This window comes from Dermacentor variabilis, chromosome 10, assembly GCF_050947875.1.
Source record: "Dermacentor variabilis isolate Ectoservices chromosome 10, ASM5094787v1, whole genome shotgun sequence".
Classification (NCBI taxonomy): domain Eukaryota; kingdom Metazoa; phylum Arthropoda; class Arachnida; order Ixodida; family Ixodidae; genus Dermacentor; species Dermacentor variabilis.
The window spans coordinates 67,469,785-67,495,176 of record NC_134577.1 but is presented as its reverse complement, the minus strand read 5'-3'; the positions used below and the strand labels follow the sequence as shown (position 1 = coordinate 67,495,176).

Here is a 25,392-nt window from a genome sequence, read left to right as displayed (position 1 = left end):
AGTAGATAGCTCTTCTAACTTTCCCGTGTCGGGCGTTTCCTCTCCAGTATCTGGCGCCTTCAACGCTACAGGCTCAATTTTATTCAGTTCGTCAGCTTGCTGCACCTCTGACCCTTTTTCATTGTTCGATAACGTCGGCCCCGCAACTACCGCCTTTGCAGCGAGCTCCCGAACCTTCGACCTGGTTAAGGCCTGAACGCTAGCCTCACCAAACAAAAGCCCCTTCTCGCGCAGGAGGTGATCGGACCTGTTTGAAGATAGGTACGGGTACTGGGGGGGCAGCATAGATGACACTGCCGCCTCCGTCTCAAGCGCTCCGAAAGGTCCTTCAATAAGCACCTTTGCTACTGGCAGACACACGCTATGAGCTTCCACGGCTTGCTTGATCCATGCGCACTCGCCCGTGAACATATGGGGTTCTACATAAGATGGGTGAACTACATCCATTGTAGCTGCGGAATCGCGAAGCACTCGGCACCCTTTCCCGTTCACGAGGAGGTCTCGCATGTAAGGCTCGAGAAGCTTCATGTTCTCGTCAGTGCTGCCTAATGAAAAAAAACACAACTTTTGGTGTTGTTTCCGGACACTGCGCCGAAAAGTGACCCGGCTTCTGGCACGTATAACAAACGCGCGCTTGCCTCATCTCGAACCGCTTTCTGCGTTCGGCTTCGGCTGCCGCCGTCTCCTTAGGTTCGGTCGCACTGCTTCCACTCGCATGCGCACTACGCGTGTTCCCCTTTGCTCTCATGGGTGTGAACTTCGGCCTCTCAAACATCGAGCCAAATTCACCCTTTTGACCGTCCTTAGCTCCGCGAGCCCGACGCGTCACAAACTCCTCGGCTAGCTCAGCGGCTTTAGCCACCGTACAAACGTCTGGCCTATCCAAGACCCAGTATCGCACGTTCTCCGGTAACCGACTATAAAACTGTTCTAGCCCGAAACACTGCAGAACTTTATCGTGGTCACCAAACGCTTTCTCTTCTTTGAGCCACTCCTGCATGTTTGACATAAGCCTATACGCAAACTCTGTATATGACTCACTTTTGCCTTTCTCATTTTCCCGAAACTTCCGACGGAACGCCTCCGCAGACAGCCGGTACTTTTTTAGCAGACTCGATTTTACTTTGTCGAAATCCTCTGCCTCCTCTCTATCCAAGCGAGCGACTACGTCGGCCGCCTCGCCGGGTAACAAAGTGAGCAAGCGCTGTGGCCACGTTTCCCGAGAGAACCCCTGCTTCTCGCACGTTCGCTCAAAGTTAACCAGGAACAAACCAATGTCCTCTCCAAGCTTAAACGGCCGCATCAGGTCAGTCATTTTGAACAATACGCGTTCTCCTGCACCGTGTGCCTGACTTCCATTACGAGCGCGTTCCATCTCTATCTCGAGACGCTTCATTTCCAAAGCGTGTTGACGGTCACGCTCTTCTTTTTTCTCTTGTTGCTCTCGCTCTTTCTGTTCTTTACTTTCGCGTTCTTCTTTTTCTTTCTGTTCTTTAAGTTCGCGCTCCTGTCTTTTTGCAGTCTCCCTTTCCTCAATGGTCTCAAGGCATTCCGACAGCTCGTCATCCTCAGCTTCTAACTCAAGAATAGCCTTTAGCAGTTCTGGTTTTCTGAGTTTGTCTGAGACATCCAGACCCAACTCTCTTGCAAGCTCCAGCAATTTCGGTTTGCGCAACGACTTCAAATCCATGGCTGCTCTGAATGCTGCTTTCTCTACTGCCTATTATTGTCTTGCCGCAAACTAACCCGGCAGCAACGACAACCACAATTACCAGCTCTGTTTCTGACACTAACAAAAGCCTGGCAAAGCTCAGAAGAAGAAAGTCCCGCACTCACCAAACCTCGCAGCCAAGAGTCCAGCGCAGTCGTTCCGCTGCAGGCAACCAGTCATCACACAGGGCTCGTTGCACTGCTCCCGGATCGTTGTTGAGCTGCTCAGCATACAGTCAACTGCATCTCTTCGCTGCTGGCCTCCGTTGTCGCGATCTCACCGCTGGCAGACAGTTGTTTGAATCCCACCGATGGCAACGGTTGTTTGGATCGCACCGATGGCGCGAGTTGTTGTGGTCGCACCGCTGGTGCGATCGGTTGGGAACTCGGCGCTGACGCCCGTGGTTGTACCTGGGTCGCAAGCCCCAAGGGTAGCGTTGGCCTGGCGGCCTGGGGTACAACTGGAAGCATCCGAAGGTCCCGGCAAAGCATGAGTCGACTGGTAACAACAAAACAACTTGTTTATTTTAACATCGCAAAGAGTTGGCGGTCAGGTTGACCGAAGTAGAGAGACGGGAGAGCACTTTACTCAACAGAAGAAATCGGAGCCCTCCTTTTGGCGTCCGGGGGCAGCTGTTTTTATACTCTCGCCGTTGAGGGCAAGAAGGAACCCCTCAATAGACGAGCACGTGATTGTACAATGCACACTGTCGTAGCGCCGCCGGTCGGGCACAAAGACTGGGAGGAGAAGGTAACTTCGGCTCTCGTAGCGCCTCTGGTCGGGCACAATGACTGGAAGGAGAGGGTGACCCCCTGCTGTCGCATCGCCGCCGTTCGGGCACAATGGCACATACACTCACACACGCACATGAAGACACGTGGCATCGGAACATGCCTGGAAACGCCTGGAAACGCCTGGCGGGGAGCGTAGCGGCGACGCCGAACGGGCCAAAATGTCTGCCGCTTTGTTGCAATCGCGCCGGCTAAACCGCGCGTCGTAGGCGAAACGTAACACTTCCCATGTTTCTACGTACGAAATTATAAAAAGAGACGAAGATGAGAAAGAAAGGCCGCGAGGCCCGAGAACGCGAGCTCGAGCCCAGTGAAGAAGATCGCGGAACCGCGCGTAGTGCTCGTATCTGTTGTGCGCTGCTTCTCGACTGCAGTAGCCTCCGAGAAAACCTTCCGATATGGACCTGAGGCAGTTACGCAGGAAGTCAAAGGTGAGCGCGCAATTTTAAGGATGAAATGACGGGGCGGGGGGGGGGGGCGAATGCAGCGGAGCTCGAAATGGTAGTATGAGGTGTCTGAACCGCAGGCGCACATGCGAAGGAGACCCTGCGAGTTGCATCTGCCAACTATAGGACGGAATTACGGAACGATCCCTGTTCGTTATACGTCTTGTTTCTTCTTCTGTTATTACAAACAGCCGCACAGAGTGACTTCTCCAGGTGATGACGTAGTCGTGAAATTGTTCGAGTGAATGGTTTAGGTAGCATGAGTCGTGTTCCGCATAGCTTCAGCAATGCTCTGATATATACGGGGTGTTTCCTCGAACGTTCTCAAAATTTTTTTAAAGGTTGCCTGTGGCAGATAGATCAATTGTAGTTTAAGAGCCGGTTTACTCGAAGCGGCGGACACTACTTGCACAAGAAATTGAAATGCAAGATTGAATAATTAGCAACATTCACTAATTATCTCTTTAGCTAATTATCTTGTGGCCCAATTGCAGTTTACCAATTCTAGCAGTGGTCGTCGCAAGGGGGATCAACTTGGAACGAATTGTCAGGAAGACACCAGTTTCGAGATATAAATTCCCGAACTTTGCGGAGAAATGCATTCGCGTTCCAGTTAACTCGTTAACAGGACGTCGTTTCATGCACTGAAGCACACAGGTAACTGGAACGCCAATGCATTTCTCCGCAAGGTTCGGGAATTTATATCTAGAAACTGGTGTCATTCTGAGAATTCGTTCCAAGTTGATCCGCCTTGCGAATACCACTGCTAGAATTGGTAAACTGCAATTGGGCCACAAGATAATTACATAAAAAGGTAATTAGTGAATGTTGCTAACTATTCAATCTTGCATTTCAATTTCTTGTGCAAGTAGTGTCCGCCGCTTCGAGTAAACCGGCTCATAAACTAGAATTGAACTATCTGCCACAGGAAACATTTAAAAAATTTTAAGAGTGTTCGCTGAAACACCATATATATATATATATATATATATATATATATATATATATATATATATATATATATATATATTCACACACTCCTTCAAGCTCTCTCATGCCGTCTATACCTCTACCACGTGACCAACTTCCCACTCTTCACACAGATACACCTCCCACTCGACACTCCTAATGCTAGCGCATTAGAAAAGAAAACGTAGCAACTGCTAGTGCTTCTGACTTCGCCCGGCTTTTTGCGTCGGTGGGCATGTTGGTTAGCGGCTTCGCGTCGATCGCCGTCTAAGTTACCCGTGCAATTTGCTGTCAGCGACCATTCTAGGTTAAAAACCGAGTCCCGAAAGAAAGAAAACGTTCGGCGTAGTTTCTGTCTGTCTTTGTTTTTTTTTTCCGGAAAGCGAAAACGCTGAACAATGTGAAACACCGGCAACACCAACAAGCCGTTCACGTCACGTCGCAGGCGTTCCAAACGAACCCGATCCGAAGACGCTCGGAAGACAAGGGCAAGCGAACGGAGCCGTCGCAGCACCGCAGTGGGCGCCGCAAAAGCGTAGCGGCGTCCAAGACAGCCCCGACTGCGCCTCCACCGGACCCCGCGGCCATCATGGGCCAAACCATGGCATCCGCGAACCGTATGGTCGACGCCGCTGCCGGGAAAGTGAGTGGCCTTTTTTTTTAGTCTTCGCTCCGTTCGCGTTTCATACGCTGACCAACTGGCTGCACAGAACTGTGTTGATTTTGCATTCTCTATAAGCGCCAAACGACAAAAAAAAAAGTTTCAGCTTAACTGTGAACGGCGTTAGCATATTGCGAAATACAGGATTACCCGGCACGTTGCGTGGTAGTAGGAACGATTTTAGCGCCGTCTTGCGGTCAAACTATAACTCAAGCAAACAACTAATACTGTGGTAGCCAATCAAACATAAACACATCCGTATATGCTGGCGTGGAGTATCGGCTACGATATAACCGTTAACTTGCAGATTCTTAAATTTCTCTTTCGATAAGAACGCCCGTGTAATCAAGAAGAAGAAGAAGAAGAAGAAGAAGAAGCAACAACAACAACAACAACAACAACAACAACAACAACAACAACAACAACAACAACAACAACAACAACAACAACAACAACAACAACAACAACAACAACAACAACAACAACAACAACAACAACAACAACAACAACAACGTCGCAGTTTCACTCGAAAGGCGAGTCATCGATTGCAACAGCAAATTAGTGGACACCTAGCTATACGAAGCGATGATCTTAGTTTTATCGGACGTACAAACTTGTAAACATAGGCACACTAAATAAATTAAAAAGCATGGTGCTACGCGCGCACAAGCACACATGAACGCATGTCACTCGATGACCGCGGAAATTCACTGTCAAAACGATGCGGTGAGGAAGCGCGGCAGCAGCGGCGAGCGAACTGACCTTTGTGCTGCGTGTCGCAACAACGCGAACTAATTCGCGAAAACACAGCGCACGGCCGGGCTCAAGTTTCCGACGCAGTAACGCGGTAATGGAAAACGATATCACAATTATATTAGATACTGATATTTCGTGTGTAGAGGACCTTTACGAAACCCTCGTAAGCACTGTCAAAATTTCTTGAGAAGAGCACGAGAAAGTTGTCCGGCTTACGTGCTCTAATGGGCGCAGCCCATAAAACTTCGATAGCTCCAGTGTTTCTTTAGTGCGTGCATATGTGCGTGCGGGATGGCAGGCTTTCGCGTGCAGACTTGCTGATTTGTAAACTGAGCGCTTCATATCGTTTGTAAAAACAACTTTTGGTAATTTTAGCAAAAACTAAGAAGTAAAAAAAATATTCTTCCAGTCGCCAGATTTCCGCTTTGTCTTCAAAATGCAACAATTCATTCGCATAGGTTTGGCCGTCGTCTAATGAGAAAATTTCAGCGTTCGACGTTTAGGAAAGAGACCCCCCAATTAAAGCGCCCTCTTATGAGTCGCTACCGAAAATTTCCGACTAAACACCCACCGCGCCATTTCTCGAGCCACATCAGATGTCCATAACGTGCCTCCATTCCAGGATGTTGGGCCGCCCACCCATTCCGGCATGCTCTCTGGCGGAGTTTCCAGTCCAGAATCCCGCCTGCGCATCTTGATCGTCGCCGTGGTCGCCTTGGCGATCATATTCGCGACCGCCAGCCTGGTGACGCTGGCTCTTTGGCCGCGAAACACCAAGAGCTCGTCGACGTCCTGCGACACCCCGGGTTGCCACGCCTTTGCCAACGCCTACGCGAAGAGCATCCGGCGCGACGTACCTCCCTGCACAGACTTCGCCGAGTTTGTTTGCGGAGGTCTCGCCGGCGAGAACGTCTCCGTCCGGCGGGAGGCTTACGAGGCGTTCCGCAACGACCTGGTGCTCCCCGCGCACAACGCGTCCCTCCTGTCGTACGATTCGCAGAACACCCTCCAGAAGGCGTGGGTCTTCTACAAGAACTGCGAAGACGTGGTCGCGGCGGATGTCGACAACACCAAGACCCTGCTCGGCATGATGAAGGAAGCGCGGCTTGACTGGCCGGCGAGGAACGCTCACCCGGATGCCGTGTACAGCATTCTGTACTTGCAGGTAACCTGCGCTTTTATGCGGCGATGCGCAGGTAAGACAAGAGAGGATCAGACAGGAGTGCTTATTTAACTGACATGGCAGCACAAGTAATGCCTCTCCGATTCAAGCTTCTATGATCATATATGTGCAGCTCTAAATTTTGCGGTTTAACGAACACTCGTTGAAGCAACGTTTGTGGGTACAGGATACCCACAAGTAACTTGCAAGAAAAAAATCACAGGTAGGGTACATAAAGCTTAACAAGCTCACGCAGGCTTGGTGTCTTTTTTCTCCCATACAGTTCAAAGTGTGGGGATAGATGCGATGATGAGGATGATCATTTATTGACATACCCGTTGAAACGGGGCGGTCACAAATAGCCTCCTTGAGTTACTCGGACATGCTATACAGCTTTTGATTCTCACATTTTTGCACATATCTGCGCAATCTCCCTAAGATGGATATCTGGGTAAAGGTAGAAGTGTGTGGGGAATATACTTAAGTGCTTTGTACACGTTTATATCAAGAATATATACGTGTTCGCTCTTAGGTTAAGTTATGTAAATGATGATCAGTGAAGTCGGTTAATAAAAGACGGACTCACCAGAGCCTACGCTTAGAACCTGCCACACATATCGCCATCTTTGGAGGAGCAAAAATCGAGCAACTTACTTTACGCGAACGTGCTGAATGTGCGATAACAATATAACATCGATCGTTTCAACAGGGCAAACTGGCCTGGCCGGCACCGCTCGAGTACACGATCGAGAACGTCGGCATCGGCAATCTCCACGTCACCTTCTCACCTTCGACGGACATGGAGAAATACGCGGGCGACCGAAGGCGGAGGCTGGAACGGAGGGCGGACCACGCCACCTTCTTCAACGACCTGGTGAAGGTCTTCCGCAATGCAACGGAGGGTGTGGCCGTCGTCGACGACTTCGAGGGGACGATGCTGCTGGAAGAGGAGCACATCGAGGCCATCGTCGGCTCGGCTGGAGTTGGCTCGGGCGTGGCGGAAGCCGTGATGTCGGACTCCGGCGACGGCTTGGCAGAGCGCTGGCGCCTCTCGCTCGCGGAGGTGTTTCCCGAGCGAGCCCTTTCGGGCAGCACGAGGGTCGCCTTCTTGGCCACCGACCGACGGTGGTTCGAGCGCCTGCTCAAGCACGTCGCGTCCAACGAGTCGGACGCGGTGCTCCTGCTCGGATGGCGCGCCGCCCAGGAGGCGTCCCAGTACGGCAACCGCGCGATGGCCCTCGGCTACTACAGCACCGAGGAGCGGCCCCTGAAGAGCTACGTGGTGCACTGCTTCGACCTCTTCTCGGATCTCATGGGCCTGGCGTCAATCAAGGACTACGTGGCCAGGCGCTTCACCAAGGTGCTTCTTCCCCACGGACGCGCTCTTCTTTCTTTTTTGCGTGCACGTTACGTGGTACGGATGAGAATAAGAAGCTACGAAGGGTCTAGTTGTTTTTAGTCACACTCGTACGGATAAGTGGACAATGAAACCAGTGAAAACGCCAGGGAAATTGTTTATTTAGAGACACTAAGGGAGGGATGTAAAACCAAATAGAACGGGACAAAAAGATAAATTGTCGCTAGTGGGAGCCGGCGACAATTAATTTCCGGGCGATTTGCCGCTTTACACAGGCACTTTATTGGCGGGTTTTCTTCATGCTTGAAAAAAAAATTTATGCAGCACGTATTGAACAACAGAAAGTTGTAGCCGGAGTTTTTGGTGTTGCTCTACAATGTTCTCATTTACGCGTTTCATATTTTTCATTTAGTCAATATATTTGAGAGGCTGATTAATTAAGACTATTTATGTAATTAAGCGGAATGAAAAATAATTAGCATATCCAAGCGACGGAAAATAACATTACCTTGGTTCTGACCAGCTACTTTCCCGCTCTGCAAGTACTCCCCCCCGCCCCCCCCCCCTTTCGTCTTTACTACGGATAATGCCTTATATGTGGTCTTCCCCATACGCATGGCACTGGGTCACTGCAGCGCTCTGTGGTAAAAAAAGCTTCTCCTTGAATTCTCTCGCTGCAGGCCATGCGCGACGACGTGACCCACATCGCTCAGGTGGTCCGGCGCATCTTCTTCGAGAAGCTCACCGACAGCGTCTACGACTGGCAGAACCTGTCGGTGCTCTACAGCCTGCTGGACAGCTCGCAATCGCCGTCGCTGAACGCTCAGTTCTTCCAACTGCCGACCCTGGGCGCGAGCTTCCCCGAAAACCTGCGCCGGGTCAAGGTACTCCTGCAGGACAAGCCGGACGTCGCCGTGGCCCTGTACGCGCACCACCTGTCCTCGGAGCTCTACAGCCGGAGTGGCTACTACTTCCGCGAGCACAAGGACCGCTCGGTGGCCTACGCGATGCTGCCGCTTGTGCTCAACTTTCCCTACTACGAGCCGGACACCCCGCTGGCAATCAGGTCTGGGTGCCTTGCCATACTTGGCTGCCGGCATGACTGGAATGATAACCGTAGTCCGGGATCTGCCCAGCACGATCTCTACAAGTTACCTTGTAAACAAGGCGTCGTTTCATGTATGCAAGCACAAAAGGGACTGGAACGCCTATGCAGTTGTCCGCAAAGTTCGGGAATTAATATCTCGAAACTGGTGCCATCCTGAGAATTCGTTCCAAGTGGATCCACCTTGCGAACTCCAAGGCTAGAGTTTGCATACTGCAATGTGGGGCACGAGGTATTTAGTTAAATCCTTAATTAGCAAGTTTTTGCTAAATAGTCCATTATGCATTTCAAATTCTTGCGGAAGTAGTGTCCGCCGCCTCGAGTATACAACACCTCATGAACTAGAATTGGGCTATCTTCCATAGGTAACCTTTAAAAAATTTTTGTAAGTGTAGGCTGAAACACCCGGTGAACCATTCATAGATGTATTTCTCTCGCATTTACCGCTAACTGGCCAATGCATTTTTTTCAATGCTTCGTCAAATGCTCCTTTTCATAGGGAGGGTCACGTGAGATGATGAGACCCTCAAACGGTCGTATGGGTTGCAGGTACGGTTCCCTGGGCACGTCTTTGGGGTCGCTCACAGCCGAGATCTTCTTCGCCGAGGCCCCGAAGACGGCCACTCCACCGGCGATCATCGCTTTCCTCGAGTGCGCCGCCAAGAACGGCGGGAGCTCGCTCGCGGTTCCCATGGCCGGCATCCACATGGCCTACAGAGTGTTTCTGGAGGAAATGCGAGAGGCGTCCGGCACCGAGAAGCAGCTGCCCCTGGCCGGTCTGGAGGACTTGAGCCCGGGACAGTTGTTCTTCTTTGCCACCGTGTACCGCCACTGCGGCTCGGCCGAATTGACCAAGGGCAACAAGATGCTCCGACTGCTCAGCGGCTTCAGCGAGGCCTACGCCTGCGCCAAGGAGAGTCCGATGCGAGCGGCGGTGTTCTGCAACCAGCTGGACTGACGGGAGGAGGCTGCGCTTTGGGACAACGGCAGAATGTTCTCGGAAGTTTTCCCCCAGTTTTCTATTTAGTTTCTCTTCACGGTTCTGTGACTTCTTTGGAAGTGTCGTGGCCGTGTTAATTTGTACTTTAGCCTCCGTTTCGGAAGATTTGTGTCTTGGTGTTTAATAACATTTACGACAACCAAATTTATCGAACTTGTACGAAGGCGTGTAAATTCCTTCTTTAGATAGCGTTGCTAATTTTTTAGCACTGTCGCTAGCTCCAGGCGTGTCGATGCGCGATGTGCTAAATTAACCGCACTTTCGGTCGACGCGAGCCACCGTTATGCTTGTGCCCAGTTGCAGACTGCCATGGTGTTCGAGCTTTGCGGGGCATACACGTAAATCTTAATGCGCGTCAGGATGTGCGCAGAAATACTGCACATGTGCAACTTTTGATAATCAGTTCCAGTGCGTCGCAGATACCACTACTGGCTCACGGGTCTGTGGAAATGGTGTGCCGACATTATTAGCTCGACACACGAGCTGTGCAAATAGGGTGATTTGAAAGAGTACCAGATGCCCTTTATTTATTATTCTTTTTTTGTGGCGACTTGGCCTCCTATGGTGAAGGCTACCAGACTGTCAAGTTTGTGCGTTACGCGTCTATTTTCGAGATGCTTCTGTTTTTGTGAGTCTAGTAGTGCATGTCACTGGGATATAAACCTACGCGTGCTTGCTTTACAAATTTCGAAACACTACAGGCATTTTCCACTACACATGGTGTAGCGACGCAAACGTAGCTGATGTCCTTGTTTTGTTCCTTCGCAGACGCTGCCTGTCACTTGAGAGCGTAGAACTGTGAGCTCTTTAAGCAACGCAGTACAGTGTGCTTGGAGATTACTGGAATGCGTATTTCTTGCCCGGGGCCATAGATGAGGGTGACGGTGGTGGATATGCTCCGGGGGAGTTGCCACGTCATACGGCAAGAATGTGCAGCAGACGTGCAGATTGTGTGGCCGATTATGCTGCAGCATAGGGTAACGAATCCATGTTTCCCTCTATGCGCGACCCCCTGACCGAACCGTGCTCTGTGATAGTTAAGAGCCCACCGAGACACAAAGCGCATCAATTCTGCTGTTTCTGCCCTACAGATTGCCTCCTCAAAGCCGTCTGCATCGACAGCGACGATTCTCTTTGAAATATTACTCGACTGGTTGCGGCACAAAAATGCAATCTACAAAAAAAGATGTGGTTGTGTTCCTTTGGAAAAAGGAACACTGTTCGCAACATTATGGTACTATTTTACATAAATTGTATACAACAAGAGCGCAGTCTTGAACAAGTAAAAAGATGCGCGCTAAATGAATTTGTTAGGAATGTTACGTAGAGTTAACAATTGTCGCAAGCGGTAAAGAAAACATCGATCGAAATTGAGAACAATACTTGGAGCAACTGAGAGGGTTATGGCTTCCACGGAGTGCTGCACTACACAATTCGGCTTCACAATTCGGTTGTTAAGACGTTCGCCGTCATTACGGGTTACTAGGTCATTGCAGTCCCTTGTTGGTTCGTTCTTCTGTCGGGCATTGCAGAACTGGTCTGTCGCGCGGCGCTTGCTCAAGCCCGCTCTCGCGGTGGGTTCGCGTCCCCATCCGTGTCTGCGCGCTGTCGGCTGCTTGCTCTGCGATTTCTGCTCCGCCTGTTACAGCGTGATCAGTGCTACGCGCGTGAGCTCGCCTGCTATTTCCTTGGCACAAAACTTCGGTGCATGCTAGCGGGCGTACAGTTAAATCGTGGACCACAAGTGTTAAACGGAATTGCATTTTACTCTACGGCCGTGGCATTTTGGTGCCCCGTACAACAGGTATTTCCCGATGCAGACGTTCTCGCGAAAACCTTGTTGCGAATGCAATGTCAGCCTTACTGCTTCCTCTAGTTCCCCCAGCGCTCCACGCACGCTCCAATATTCTGCCGTTGGGTGGGATAACGGCGCCATTGCTGCCTGGCCACCTACGCGACTCCATGTGGCGTCTAGGGTGGCAAGTGTACCCAACGCGTGACAGACTAGAGCGGTGGGGTATAGTCCCATCTTCGCTGTGTCCCAATTGCCCCCTTCAAGAATCCAACAAGCGCGTGCTGATGCAATGCGCTGTTGCTAGAGTATTTTGGAGGATAACGCATGCTGGTTTGCGTGGCTTTAGGGTTAACCGCTTTATTACATATGGTCGCTGCTCACGTCTCCGCTTTGCACGACCTTTAATTGCTGCGGGGGCCTTTTGTCTGTGGCGTAACCGGCGCGAGGCAATTGCAGCCGGACATCGTCGCCGCGCTCTGTTTCCACTTGTGGAGTGTCCCTACTTTGAGCTACTGTCGTTTCTGTCAGAAGACTTGTTCTTTCATGGGGAAGAGGAGTTCCGTCGACAGTGGGTATGCCATTTCCTGTCAGTGGCTTATGGACGCGTATGGCTTATTTTATACCAGCCTGGTTCTTGCAGCCAGGCCATCAAAAGTATATACCTGTATGTGGGTGCGCGTGGTTTCTCTGTACTCTCATATGCATGAGCATCTTTGTATATACACCTCTCATAGCATCGCTACAAAACTATGTTACGTCACATCATCATTCTACATAACCAGTGCGTACACTGTATATACTACTGAACATCATTTTGTGTAATGTAACAATTAGTTTCTGTGTAACTATGTGTTTCAGTGGCTCTGTGTAGCTATATGTTAGTGAGTGTGAACTCGGACACTTCTTTCAAAACGTGCCATGTATACAATGCTTGGTACCTTGTGTACGTTATCGTCCTGGTGGAATTGTGCCTCGATAGTGGCTGAGTGTTCGTATCGTCTCTTGCTCAAATTAACGTTTTCTAAACACATTCTACCAGCCTGGTTCCTGCAGCCTGACAACACAATACCTAGAAAAAGGAAACTGTAGAACTGCACCTTCCAACGTGCAAATGAAGTAGCAGTAGCGGTCGCGTCGTGAACTAAAATATACGACCAAGAGATGGCGCTGTAAAAATTAAAACTAATGTCATTGTGCCTTTGACAAGACGTAGTATTCGTGCGGCAAACTTAAATTAATCAATTGTGGGTGTTCTGCTTGCCGAAACCACGATGTGATTTTGGGGGGGGGGTAGGTGGTGGACTCCGCATATATTTTGACCACCTGAGGTTTCGTTAACGTGCACTTATACCCAAGCAGACGAATCCGAAAAGTGTGGCGAATACTATAATGAACAACTGCGATACCGTTGGCACCCAGTTAGCTACTGCGTGGGCATGACGTCGGCGCTGAGTGGTTCGTTGCTGGCCCCACCTTTGGTATAAGACACGTACAGATTCAGCATACAACCTTTCATTTCGACACCCATTAAGTATTGCTTCAATCCGAATGTCGGTAAACTGGATCGGTTCAGTGGTCCAGGGACAAACACCGGAATAGCAAAACTAACTCATTTTTATCGTTGTCGAAAGTGAATAGTCCTTGCTAATCGATTCAGATTTGATTCCGCGATTCACTATTAGCAGTGTGATATTCGTTTCTGATGGAGATATGAGCGATGATACTTTTCTCTTGGTGTCTCGGGAGAGAAATACAGATGCACGTGAAAGGCTGCTTCCGCATGGTTGTGCTGCTTTGGAGGAGGGCTGTTTAGCAGAAGTACTTTTTTTTTCAGAGTGAATCCGCGGACCATTATTTTCTGTTCAATAATTTCATCTTCTTCAATAAGAATGTCTTGCTTTTGTGCAGCATATGATTCTGCTGTCTGCGCGTACTTAGGCAGGGCCATTTATTATTTCGCAAGTCTCGCCAAATTTTAATCTCATTAAAATGATGTACGGTGCTGTAGTATCACACTTTTTTCTTCAGCAAACATAGCACTCTACGTACATCTGGTTGACATGCACCAGATAACCGAAAGCAGCTATTGATAATTTTCCGGCCTCCAATCTACCAATATTAAGCTTCTAAGTGGCGTTACGCGCATTTGTGAAAAATATTTAGGTATGAGCCTTATTTTAACAACATGAGTCCACACGATTTGATATTTCACTTCGCTTGGAATTGAGGAAACATTCGGCATTCAATAAGATGTTTGAAAGTCGCCTTTCTCGAATACGATCCCATTGGCAAAGTTTACGATTAGAACAGTGCTAATATGTATGCGTGCTCTTATTAAAAGAAGACAGCTTGCACCCTTGGGGGCTTGTCTTGTCTCATACCAACAATCACCATCCCTCTTGCGCGCTTTCCTTTCTTTAACGCAGCGTACTTCAAGGTCACGAACGGCAGGCGCGTTATCAGCGTGACATAGCATTTTTAACAGGAAAGCAGCGAGAGCAGAGTTTTCACGAAAGGAAACGCAAGCAGGGAGGATAAGGGTAAGCGTTTGGGCGCGAGATACACCTTTAAGGGTGTAAACATTATTCACAGTGTAGCCTTAAGATAAAGCTTTAGCTCGGTGCTGCTTTCTAAATGCACCGGTACGAAGAAAACGTTTTTCCTCGAGAACCGCACCACCAAAATTGGGGCAATCTTTTTCGTTTAGAAGAAAGCGTTGAAATATACAGTCGATAGCGAGTATATTTCTGATTTGGGCCGTGAGTTCTTTATTGAATGTTCCTGAGAATTGGAAAAAAGAAATCTGGTCTTTCAAGTTTACAAATTGATAAGCCAGCATTGAAACATGACATCACGATTCCGTAAACTACACCTTGTAATGCATCTGATGCGCACCAAATTGATGTATAATAATATGGTCACAAATGCACCGCCAGTATCGGAGAGGGACTTTTGGGGAACCCTTTGTAAACATTGTAACAAATTTGCGTACGTGTAAATTCGTATATGAAAGTTTTGTAGGCTTTAGATGCTCTAACGGCTGCACTTTACAGGACTGCGATATCTGCTTTTGGTGCAGAGTTACAGATTTGTAAACTTGGTACACACGTGTTGTATTTTTCGTAAAAAAAATGTTCAAGCTACATATAAAATATCGTTTGATGAAGTCACTAGAATTTAGCTTTCTCTCTCTAATGCAGCAAATCTAATTCAAATCGGTCCAGTGCTTGCCTCTTAAAAACATTTCTGCTGTTTACATGCGTTTGAATAGTCCAGAGCTAATGCTATAGTTCACTCGTGGTAAATATGAACGGCAGAGGAAAACCCTGTGTTCGCTTACAGTGCAGAACGCCGACTAAAACTCACCGTGGTTGCTTAGTGGCTATGGTGTTGGGCTTCTGAGCATGAGGTCGCGAGATCGAATCCTGGCCGCGGCTGCCGCATTTCGATGGGGGCGAAATGCGAAAACACCCGTGTACTTAGAATTAAGTGCACGTTGAAGAACCCCAGGTGGTCGAAATTTCCGCAGTCATCCACTACGGCGTGCCTCATAATCAGAAAGTGTATTTGGCACGTAAAACCCCGTAATTCAAATATTTAACGCCAACTGAAATCGCTGGCCGAATATCCGTTACGAAAGCGACCGCATGCGCTAAAAACAACAGGCAGTGATCGAACGTTTCTCGCCGATGCCGGCGAAGGTGGCAAACAAGCGCTACAGGACTGTGCAACCTTTACGACTAGTGCCTTGACAACCATTTGAAAACGTCGGCGCGGTTGACATTTATAGCTTGGAATGACACAAAAGTCTGGCGCTCTTTGAAAGTGTTATGCGTGGTTTATTACTGCACGAGCAAAATGTCACTTCTCGCCGCCTTCCTCCCGCGCTACACACGCGTGTAGAGTTCAACTGTAGGTGTAATGACCGGAATAACCATCGTCGGCTCACCTTCGGGCAAGTGTCCGAGGGTGAGCCGACGATGGCGGCTCAATCTCGCGCGCAAGGGAGGTAAGTGGAGAGAAAGCGCGCTGCTTTCCGTCGCGCGCAAGGCAACGGGGTGAGGGGAGGGAGAGGGCGTTCTACTCCGGCAGCGGCTGCCTATGGCGTGGGCGCGCGAGCCCTATCTTGAAAGCCACCTGTGATGGAGGCAGAGTGCGCCGAGTGCTCACAGCTTCGTGTACGCTATGTCTTCGCCGCTTTGTTCGCATTGAAGCGAGAGGCAGCGCGACTGTCTGTCCGCTCGCTACTGCTGCTGCACTTTCTCACTCCAGAGTTTTGACAGCGAGTGTACGCGGTGATTGAGTGAGATGTGTTCATGTTTTCTTGTGCGCACATGACACCATGCTTGTTAATTTAATTAGTGCTTGAATGTTTACAAGTTTGTGCGGCTGATAAAACTACTCGTTGAGGCCACAATTTTGTACACTCCACAGTCTTCGAATTGCATTTCGATGGCGCGTTCTGCTTTTGTGAGTCCAATAGTCAACCTCAGGTCCAGATCACTGCAAGCCCTGTTTGCATGTAAGACCACATTTCGGCTATGTACAGACGTCACTTCCAGTTAGTATATACAGGTCAACAATTGAAGACAAGATGGAGTGTGGCAGGCCAAGTAATGCATGGAGCAGATAACAGGGATTTATTCAAAAGCAAACTGGTTGTCATGAGAAAGAAAGCGCCCTCGAGGACAGCAGAGGATAGTGTGGTGGGAGCAAATTGGAGGAGTCATCTGACGCAAGACGGGAGAATATTGGAGATCGCTTGGTGCGGCCTTCAACCAGCAGTTAATATTAAGCTGATCATGATGATGAGAGAATTATGTAGCTTTTCTCTAGGCAGTTAAACATATCGAGAATGACATGTTTGAACTTCAAGAAGTTCCTCTGCAAGAAACGAATTCCAGTGAGTCCACATGGTTTATCTGACCCACTCTCTCATAGACGTTAAAGTTGAGTCTCAGGTTTTGAATAAACTTGTTGCTTTTTTACAGTCATGGTGGTTACACTCTTATATTGATTTTTAATTTGTCTGTTATGCCTCAGTAGAATATCTTTATTGTAGCACTGGAATGAGACCATAGCACTGCCGTTCTAAGAATGCTAACAAAATAATCCAATTCCCTTAGATTTGAGGCATTCCTGGATATTGGTTGTTTATTCTGCCTCGCAGCCGATGCTGCGTACGTTCTTGAGTTAAGCCAAACAATTTGACATGTTCAGCTTCTTGTGGCAACATTTGTGGACGTTGCTTTATTTAGTAGGCTCCAAAAAGTAGCTACTGCGCTATTTCATAAAAAGACGCAGCGTAAATGTTCCTTTGGACGTTTCCTTCTGGAAACGTGGGCAGAAAAACTAAAACGTTGATGAAATAAAAGAAAATGCGACCTAAAGCCGCCCATATCTGGAGAATGTGCTCCCTGCCAGGCACCATAATTCCTTTCACCCTAACCACGACTCTTGCTTAGGGTTCGCAACCTACGTGGGCTCGACGGAAGCGGCGAGGTAGCGTGTATGTTACCATTGAAAGAAAAGAGCGGGAACTAGCGCGCAGAAGTTGAGGTACAGCGTTCACCTATGGCAACATATGTTGCTGCTGGCACACAAAATGTTCACACATCTCTTCAAACGTTTCGGCATGGGACCGGGGGTGTATTATACGGATGCCAGTCGCGCTAGCTCCGACACTTTCAACATAGTCTCTACATGCAACAACAACGTAACAACGGCATCCTTCAAAACCGCCTCGGCATGCGTGGCAGAGGCTGCAGCCATTGCCTTGGCCATTCAGGACGCCGAGCGCCAAACCAATTCGGCTGTCATATTATCCGACTCACAAGCGGCTTGCCGCCTGTTTTTACAAGGAACGGCACCCAAATCAATAATCAAAATTTTAGGCACTCAACTAGAGGGGCACCACACTATCGTCTGGTGTCCGGCACACGAGCGACTGGCAGGAAACGCTAGGGCAGACCGTATTGCTCGAGGTTTGAACGTCCGAGCAACGGCATGGCCTAGCGACGTCCTTCCACCGAATTCTCGTGACATCCTCCTACAGCAAAGGCAGGAGCGGAGACGTTTTGGACATCCTCACTCCGATTTAAACAGCGACCAGGAGAGGGACTGGCGTCGTATCCAGACGAATACATACCCCAACCTGCACCACCTACACAGAATACACCCCACGAGGTTCTCTGACGAGTGCCCGTGGTGCACAGACACACCCACACTAAAACACATCACATGGGAGTGCCCCAGGAGGCCTCCGCACATAGACAGTCCCATATTACACCAACATCCACTAATGAGGAATAGGCAGTGGGAGGCATGGCTTGCGGACGAGGGTCGGGAGAGCCAGTTGGCTCTTCTGGACCAAGCCCAGCGAGCCGCTCGTGCCAGTGGGGCCCTGGAATAGGGGCTCCAACCATCGTGCCTTATTTTATTTCCATTGAATAAAGTTTTACTCTCTCTCTCTCTTCAAAGGAGCACGAACGCCATCGTCGTTTTTTCATATACAACATGCATAGATGTAGGTACAAACGAGTTTATAGAGCCTACTTGAATACGTTGTTACAATCCGTGCATTCTCCATCTGACACCCGTGGTTCCTTCTACGCAGAACCGAACAATCGGCTTTTCATTACCTCACGTCGAACGGCCGTCGTCTCGCTGGTGTCCTCACGCACGCATTCGCATCAAACACACAACTGCTCTCCTCGCACAAACGCGCTCGCACCCTTGGTAAAGCCTTGTGGCGCTTCCCCCTACCCCCCCCCCCCCCAAACTGAGCTGAACTTTCAAAATACTTCGCCTAACATCGATTCCCACAATGCATGAAATTTGCATCACATTAAAAGTTGAGGAAATATTTCAATGGGATCTCCTCTAAACTGCTGTGAAGCTCCTAAATGTAAGTAAACTCTGGAGTTTTTGCTTGACAATGCAATGACCTGCCTATGAGGCACGCCGGAATAATTTAGTGACTCTGGATCAATTACGACCATAGGAGGTTCCTTATTTTTCTTCCTTTGAAGAAACAATAGGCCAAGGAACCTTTACCACTTGGTCTGGGATTGCAGAAAGAACCAATAGACAACTCCTATCTAAGCACCAACAGAAGACCAGTGGGACGCCCAGCTGACAAGCTGAAGCCTTGTGGCCCAGCTCGTGTTAAGCTGCCCTGGTGGGGCTGGCGTTCCCACCAGAACCAACACTTGCACCTTAACTGTGTACGCAGTCGGTTATCGATGGTCAGTTAACCTGCTGGCGAAAAGTAGAACCATTGTCACCAAGCAGTGCCAGCGACGAAGCTCAGAACAGTACAGAAGACGAAGACGCTCTCTGATGTCGCGCGGACTGGTTTCCATCTTGTGCGCCCTGTATGTCAGTGGACGCGTTGTGAATAACCTGCAAATATATTTTAAACCTGTCTTATCACCGTAGCAATATTGTTCACGCCATTTTCGACAATCAAGTAATGAAACTGAATGGCGAAAGTCTCCAGGAGAAAGCTTTGGGGATGAACCTTAAGGTCAGGTCTTCAGCATCGGTAGTTTTTTTTCAAACAACAGACAAGAGTGCACAGGTCATGTGCGCTTTACATATTGTCCACCAAACTGCAGCGCAGCCTTTTATTTATCGAACGTGTAGTCTTGAAGGTGTTGTCTTGATGCGTCTGTTCCGTGCTGCTGTTGCTAGTCCTTTTGGGTCTCTTCTAAAGCCATTAGAGCGCTTTGAAATACTTCCGTAAAAAATAAACGTCAACATCTTACCTGCGTAACAAAATGGCGTCGTTCGCACTCCGCGAGCTCAGTACGCTGTTGGGTTTCTTATGGCATACGTACGGTAAGACATTTTACAGTTCTAAAAAAACTGAAACCCGAATAACGTCAATTTGCACACGTTGAGAAATAGCATTGTCGAGCATGGCGTCAACGATTGCTTCGCATATAGTGCGAATTGGTCCGACGGCTGTATTCTCGACTCGGTTAATCGCAAGTAAATAGTGAATTTAGCTTTTGTTTTACTCCCTGCTCCCCTGAATCGCAAGCTATAAGCGGATCAACCGAACAAATTTCGGCAATCCTTTGGCGATTCTGGCGTCCGTAGGCCTTATAAGAGGCGCCGGCGTAGGAAATGTAGCGTCTGTGGACACGGATGGTTTTGGTTTGTAAACGTTTGACACAAAGCACTAGGTTGCCCTGTGGTTAAGGTTCTCTGTCGATTGCGTATCCGTACGTAAACTACATGTGATCGTGTGGAGCACACCACGGTTTCTCACAAAGACCTTGACCTTAACGCATGTTTGAAAGGTAAAACGTTATATATAAAAAAAGAAGCTTTATTTGTTCTGCCTATATCTTCGGTCGGTTTCCTGTGCGCTGCTTTCTTTTTCTTCCGCTGTTCCGTGGCTTTTTCCCGTAATCTCTTTGGGCAACCAGCTGCTCTCGTAGCACACAAATAAGCTTCAATCGCCCGTCTAAGTTCTCCTCTAAAAGGCTGCTGAATCGCAAGCATCAAGCAACACAACGAAACATAGTGAGCTGAAAGGACGAGCAACCGACGAAACCTTTTATTTTCAAAAACAGTGAACGGAAGTGTGTTACACTTCGACTTCGAAAAACAACACAATCGTGCACACAACGCGGAGTCACAACAGCAAGAGGCGCCCGCCACTATGGCATATAACTCATTGATCCTTGTGAAAGGTTCACATTTTGAGGAAAAAGGGAGTGTCTACGAATTTTACGCGGCGGTAGAGATGTGTAAAGTATTCAAAAGTTAGGTACGATTGCGCTTTCTGTATGCTGACTGGAGAAAAGACATTCCACTCCATAGCCTTCACTAGTGTCCACTCCCGCATAAGGCATGTGACCCGCTGTGTGCTCGTGGAGCCAGCTGTTCCAGTCACTCTGCTGTTAGCGGTCATAGGGTAACTTGTGATGCGAAATTCCTCGTAACTACGAGCGCTAAAATAAATATCCCGCAGACAGATGTTGAAATTACAAGAGTTTTCCTTGTAACGCTTTGTTTCGGTAAAACAAGAAGTAGGTAAACATTTCCTGACAGATTTCTTTGGAAAATATGTGTAAATGTTACCGCAGCTTTCGTGTTGCCTAAGATATGAGGAAGCTAGCGTAGGATTAAAATGTTAAGGGTACACACAATGGCACCGTGCAAAGACCACTTGCTAGGTTCACCTGCTGGTGAGAGGAAACAGTTTTAATTTGTGCACGCGATTCACGTTTCTCCATTTGTCTTCTCGTACGGTGTAGGAAAACGCAGACTTTGCGCGTTGACCTTGCTGGGTGTCTCATTCTCTTCTAAAGTTGCTGCAGAAAATAAAATTCTTGGCATCTCGTGTAAAGAGTGCAAGCTTTTCTTTCTTGCGTTAGCGCCAGGAAATAAGTAGTATCCTCATGATTCGCAGAAATGAGTGAAACGAAACCAGCTTCAGAAACGAATTAATTGAGGTTCCTATACAGACACGGTGACTAAAAAAATAGACGCTGGCGTAAGAAAGAAGAGGCTGGCCCTGCTAGCATGAAAATAGTGCTTATATTTCACAAGAGTGAATTATAAGTAATACCTCTCAATAAAGGACTGAGAAAGCTAGCACTAACACAGCCTTCAGATTCTTGCAAGTCAAAGTCCGACTGATGGCGGGAAATCGCCGAGGACAGTGAAAGCACAGTTATTACCCGCCAGTAACCGCATTCTACTTATAGCCAAGAACAGAGGAACGTGCCAAACTTATCCAGCTTATTTCTCTAACATGAATGCATTTTATTCTTAGAAGAATAATCGGAGTAATAAACACCTTCTATACGCACCCATTAGACGTTCGGTAAAGCGGGACCATCCCATCACCATCATTTCAACCACGAAAACGATACCGCTTGCCGCCTGTAACATGGCGTGCTGCATAAACAAACCGTTCAGGTCGAACTGAAAGGTTTCAGCTGCAGCAGCGTAACTACATTCAACACCATTTACCGAAAATAGCCGGCCTTCTTGAGTGGCAAGAAAAAATCTCCTCAGAGGTCCGTATGCGGGCAGATACTTGCGAACTCGCAACCCGCTCAGAAGCACCTTGAAGTGCTGTCTGAACTCTCGAACGCCTGGAAATTGCTCGAGTACGTCGCAGGGTTGTTCAAACGTGGTGTAACATACTCGGTCCTCTCTGTGAGCACAGGCGAGGCAGTCTTGATCACTTCTCGTGCTTAGTTCCTCGCGCTCGTGAAGCACGAAAGCGGCTCGAAGCTTGCGTATCAGTGATCCCTGCGCCTCGCCGCCCAAGTCGTCAGTGAGCTGCACGTAAGCAGCCGTGTTCACGCACGCGCACGGCGCCACGGCACCTCTGTCGAGGGCGTTTTCCAGCTTCTCCAGCGTGTCGATGCGGTCAGCAGGACGTCTGAGGGTCACGATCGAGGTCAGCTCGCTGCGGAAGTAGGCCGAAAGGGGCAGTATGGCCACGAACCACAGCCCGAACAACGCCCTGCGAAGGAATCTGCCACGCCGAGTGCTGGCAGCAGGTTCGGCAGCCGAAGTCCCTAGCACGGCAGCCAGTAGAAGCGTCACCGTGCCGACGGCACAGCGAGCAGTGGGGCGTACTCCTTCCGTAAGGAGTGTCTGGGTCGCAGCGACCAGGCCGAGGAGTGTCACCGTGGCGGCCACGAGCCTCCAGGATTCACGGGCGGCTTCGGAGAGCGTGACGGTACGATGGGCGCTCTTTCGGGAGAAGAATGTCTCGTGATCTAAAACGACGAAGGGGAAATCAAAGCCAAGGACTTCGTTCTCTTTCATGACCGCAAGCGCGTACGCAATGTCAAACCTGTGAGTGAACGTTCCTTGCAGAATTCCTTCGGGCGGCGACACCTTGTAAAAGTCAATGGAAACGTTTCTATCATTGAGCAGCCGAAAAATAGTCCACGCTGACGGGTGGTAGCAGGAATCTTGGTTGTGCCCGTAAAAATTGCCCTCGGCGCATGCCACAGCCAGATTCTGCCCGGCGAGCCGTTTTACTCCTGCTCGAAGAGCTTCCGTACCCGGGAGCACACCTCTCCACTGAGGATTTGGAACAGAAGACGATGTGTTAGGCCACAACGCTTGATGTATAACGGTGTCGTTCGGGGCAATTAGACCAACCGCTTGGCAGCTTAAGAGAGGCGACCAAGGGCTGAGCGGGTGAGAGAGGATCTCGGAACGAGGTCTAACGAAAAGCCAGGACACGCAGTAATGGTGGAGCCCCGTGGCGTTCACAAGTTTTGGTATTTCTCCCAGAGGCGTGGTGGGATCTGCGCCAACCAGCACTGATCTCTTGCCTTGCATGAAGTTCCTGGAAACCTGCTTAATGAGCCGGTCGTCCGGGACACGCCAGGTGGTCACTGTTCCGCCGAGCAGTCGGGCAAACAGGGCGTTTGCTTCGTTCCCGTGCTTTTTGAGAGATACAAGCATGACATCTGCATTTCTGGTTGATAGCGATAACAGGCTAAATCGCTCGGCCCTATTTGGTGTCGCTTCGGTGGTAGCTCCAAGGCTGGCAAAAACAGTTATAAACATCAGTGATGGAGACATTCCTGCACGAGATGCCCCAGCCGCCGGGCTTGTGCTCGCCGGAACGCCTGTGCAGACCTGTGCAAGACACTATAGCTTTAGGCGGCTAATGGACGTCAAGGATATCACCCCCACCGCGACCGCCGAATTGCTGCCGTCTCTTGTTCGTTCTTGCTGAAACCTGGTGGTGAGACTCAGTGAACACCAGCAACAAGCCGTCTTCACTTTATCATTGCTGAAACGCGGCGCCCAGGAGAGATACTGCACACCTTATACGACCCCGATTAAACAAATGCGTTTTAATTGGGCTCCTTTCGAGCACTTTCATTCACTGTCTGCACCTGAAATGATCACCGCACCACTGGCTCATAATTGCTGTTCGATCACCTATTGCAGGCTTCAAAAAAGTGCTGCCGTCGTTAGCGTACACCTTAACCAAAATCGCCTGGACGTTCGTCTGCACGCCATGGTGTGCAAACGCAGCAACGAAGTGCTGTGACGACCAAATACGCTTTTTTTTGTGCGGATGTTAAACTTAAGCCGGAAGATATACGTTGGTTGAAATCAAGATAACCAGAAATGGCCAAATATGCCTAATTGAAAAACAATGCAACCATGACGACTCGTAACGCGCAGTTAACGAGAGATCGATGATTCCTAATTTCATTCTGCAGATTTGTGGGACACACCTTTGCTTGCGCTCTCATCAGAAGGCGACAGTACTTAACACAATGTTATTTGACAGAACTCTACCGGTGCAATCGTTCACCGACCACCGAAATGATTTTTCTCGCCTGTGTTGAGTACTAGGGGTTGGACTCTCCGTTTAAAAGAGTCCTCGCTCACACGTTTTTCTGCAGTAACTCCTGTTCCGGTTTGGCGTAGCTTATTACGCTGACGTCATTTCACTAATCTGGCCGCATTTCCCATGCGTACGTGATTGTGCCGACTCTTGTGAAATCGCAATCTTCTAACGGCGCAGTAGCGAAGCCATCAATAGGTGTCGTCGTAATGACAATTGCATAAATGTACGTCCGAATAGCACGAAAAACGCTTGCGGCACACCGCAACTAGTAGAACGTGCTAGCATTGGCTCGGTCTAATTTTGCGGGCGCCAATTCTCCAAGGTAAATACACCTGCCTGCTTGCATAGACGCCCATACGCCGAAAGCATGGTGGTTCATCGGCGGTTCATAAGACTTACCGCCGTCTGTGTGACGGAGGAACACTTCCGGCGGAAGAAAGACTAAAGTAACGCCATATCCGTTAAAAACAAATATGACGTCACTTTTGTTCTCAAAGACGCTAAATTTGTTTTGGTGGCTGGTCATGAAAGCTGTATCGTCCAGTGCTATTCGACTCGACGGGCGTTTTTAGCCTGCCGAGAAAGCGACGCAGCAAAAGGTCAGCCTTACGCGTGTCAAACTCGCACGCCTGCACGAACATCGTATTTTTTTTGTTGTTGCAGGCCGACGGAAGTTTTGGATGTAGTGTGCTGGTCACATGGTCAGACGCCATGCCCGTCGGCCCGCGCAGCCGCACGAAAACAGATAAAATAAACGATTATCTGCCGCTCGTAGCTCACTAATTGTGACTGAAGACATTAAGAAAAAAAACGTGGAAGTACGTGCGCCACCAGAATTCAAACACATCTTTTTCAACCGAAACTACGCAACCTGTGAGGGGGGGGGGGGCATATTATAACAGCTGAACTGTAGGAGCGAGCCTCTCTTCAGTCTTCAAGAGCCGCATTCGATTGCAAATGACAGTGTCGTCCTCGGCCAATTTCAAAGTGGGCGCTGAAAAAGATGTATTCATTCTTAATAATATAGTAAGATAGAGTTGCCTTTTCTTTCGTCGCCGCTTGTACATAAAATCGATTAGGAATTTTATTGTCGTCGAATGAATCGAACTGCATCTCGCTTAAAATAAAAAAATGACAACCATTCCCCTCTGTGAAGATGAAATGGCAGCGAAAGCTGACGGCAATCAAAAGCTCTCAAACGAAAGTGAAGCGGTTTCGCTACCGTTCCATGGTCACAGATTTGAATGGTTGTCATTTGTTCGTTCAGCGTTGCGGGAACGT

The 25,392-nt window shown here is 49.0% G+C and overlaps 1 protein-coding gene across 1 annotated transcript; it reads left to right on the top strand.

Moving 5' to 3' along the window:
* Positions 1 to 5,968: 5,968 nt before the first annotated feature.
* Positions 5,969 to 11,313, top strand: LOC142559602 (uncharacterized). Its single transcript, XM_075671181.1, has 4 exons — positions 5,969 to 6,499; positions 7,206 to 7,856; positions 8,534 to 8,919; positions 9,508 to 11,313. Exons 1-4 carry the CDS (start codon positions 5,984 to 5,986, stop codon positions 9,914 to 9,916), a joined length of 1,962 nt encoding a protein of 653 aa, XP_075527296.1. The 5' UTR covers positions 5,969 to 5,983; the 3' UTR covers positions 9,917 to 11,313.
* Positions 11,314 to 25,392: the final 14,079 nt, after the last annotated feature.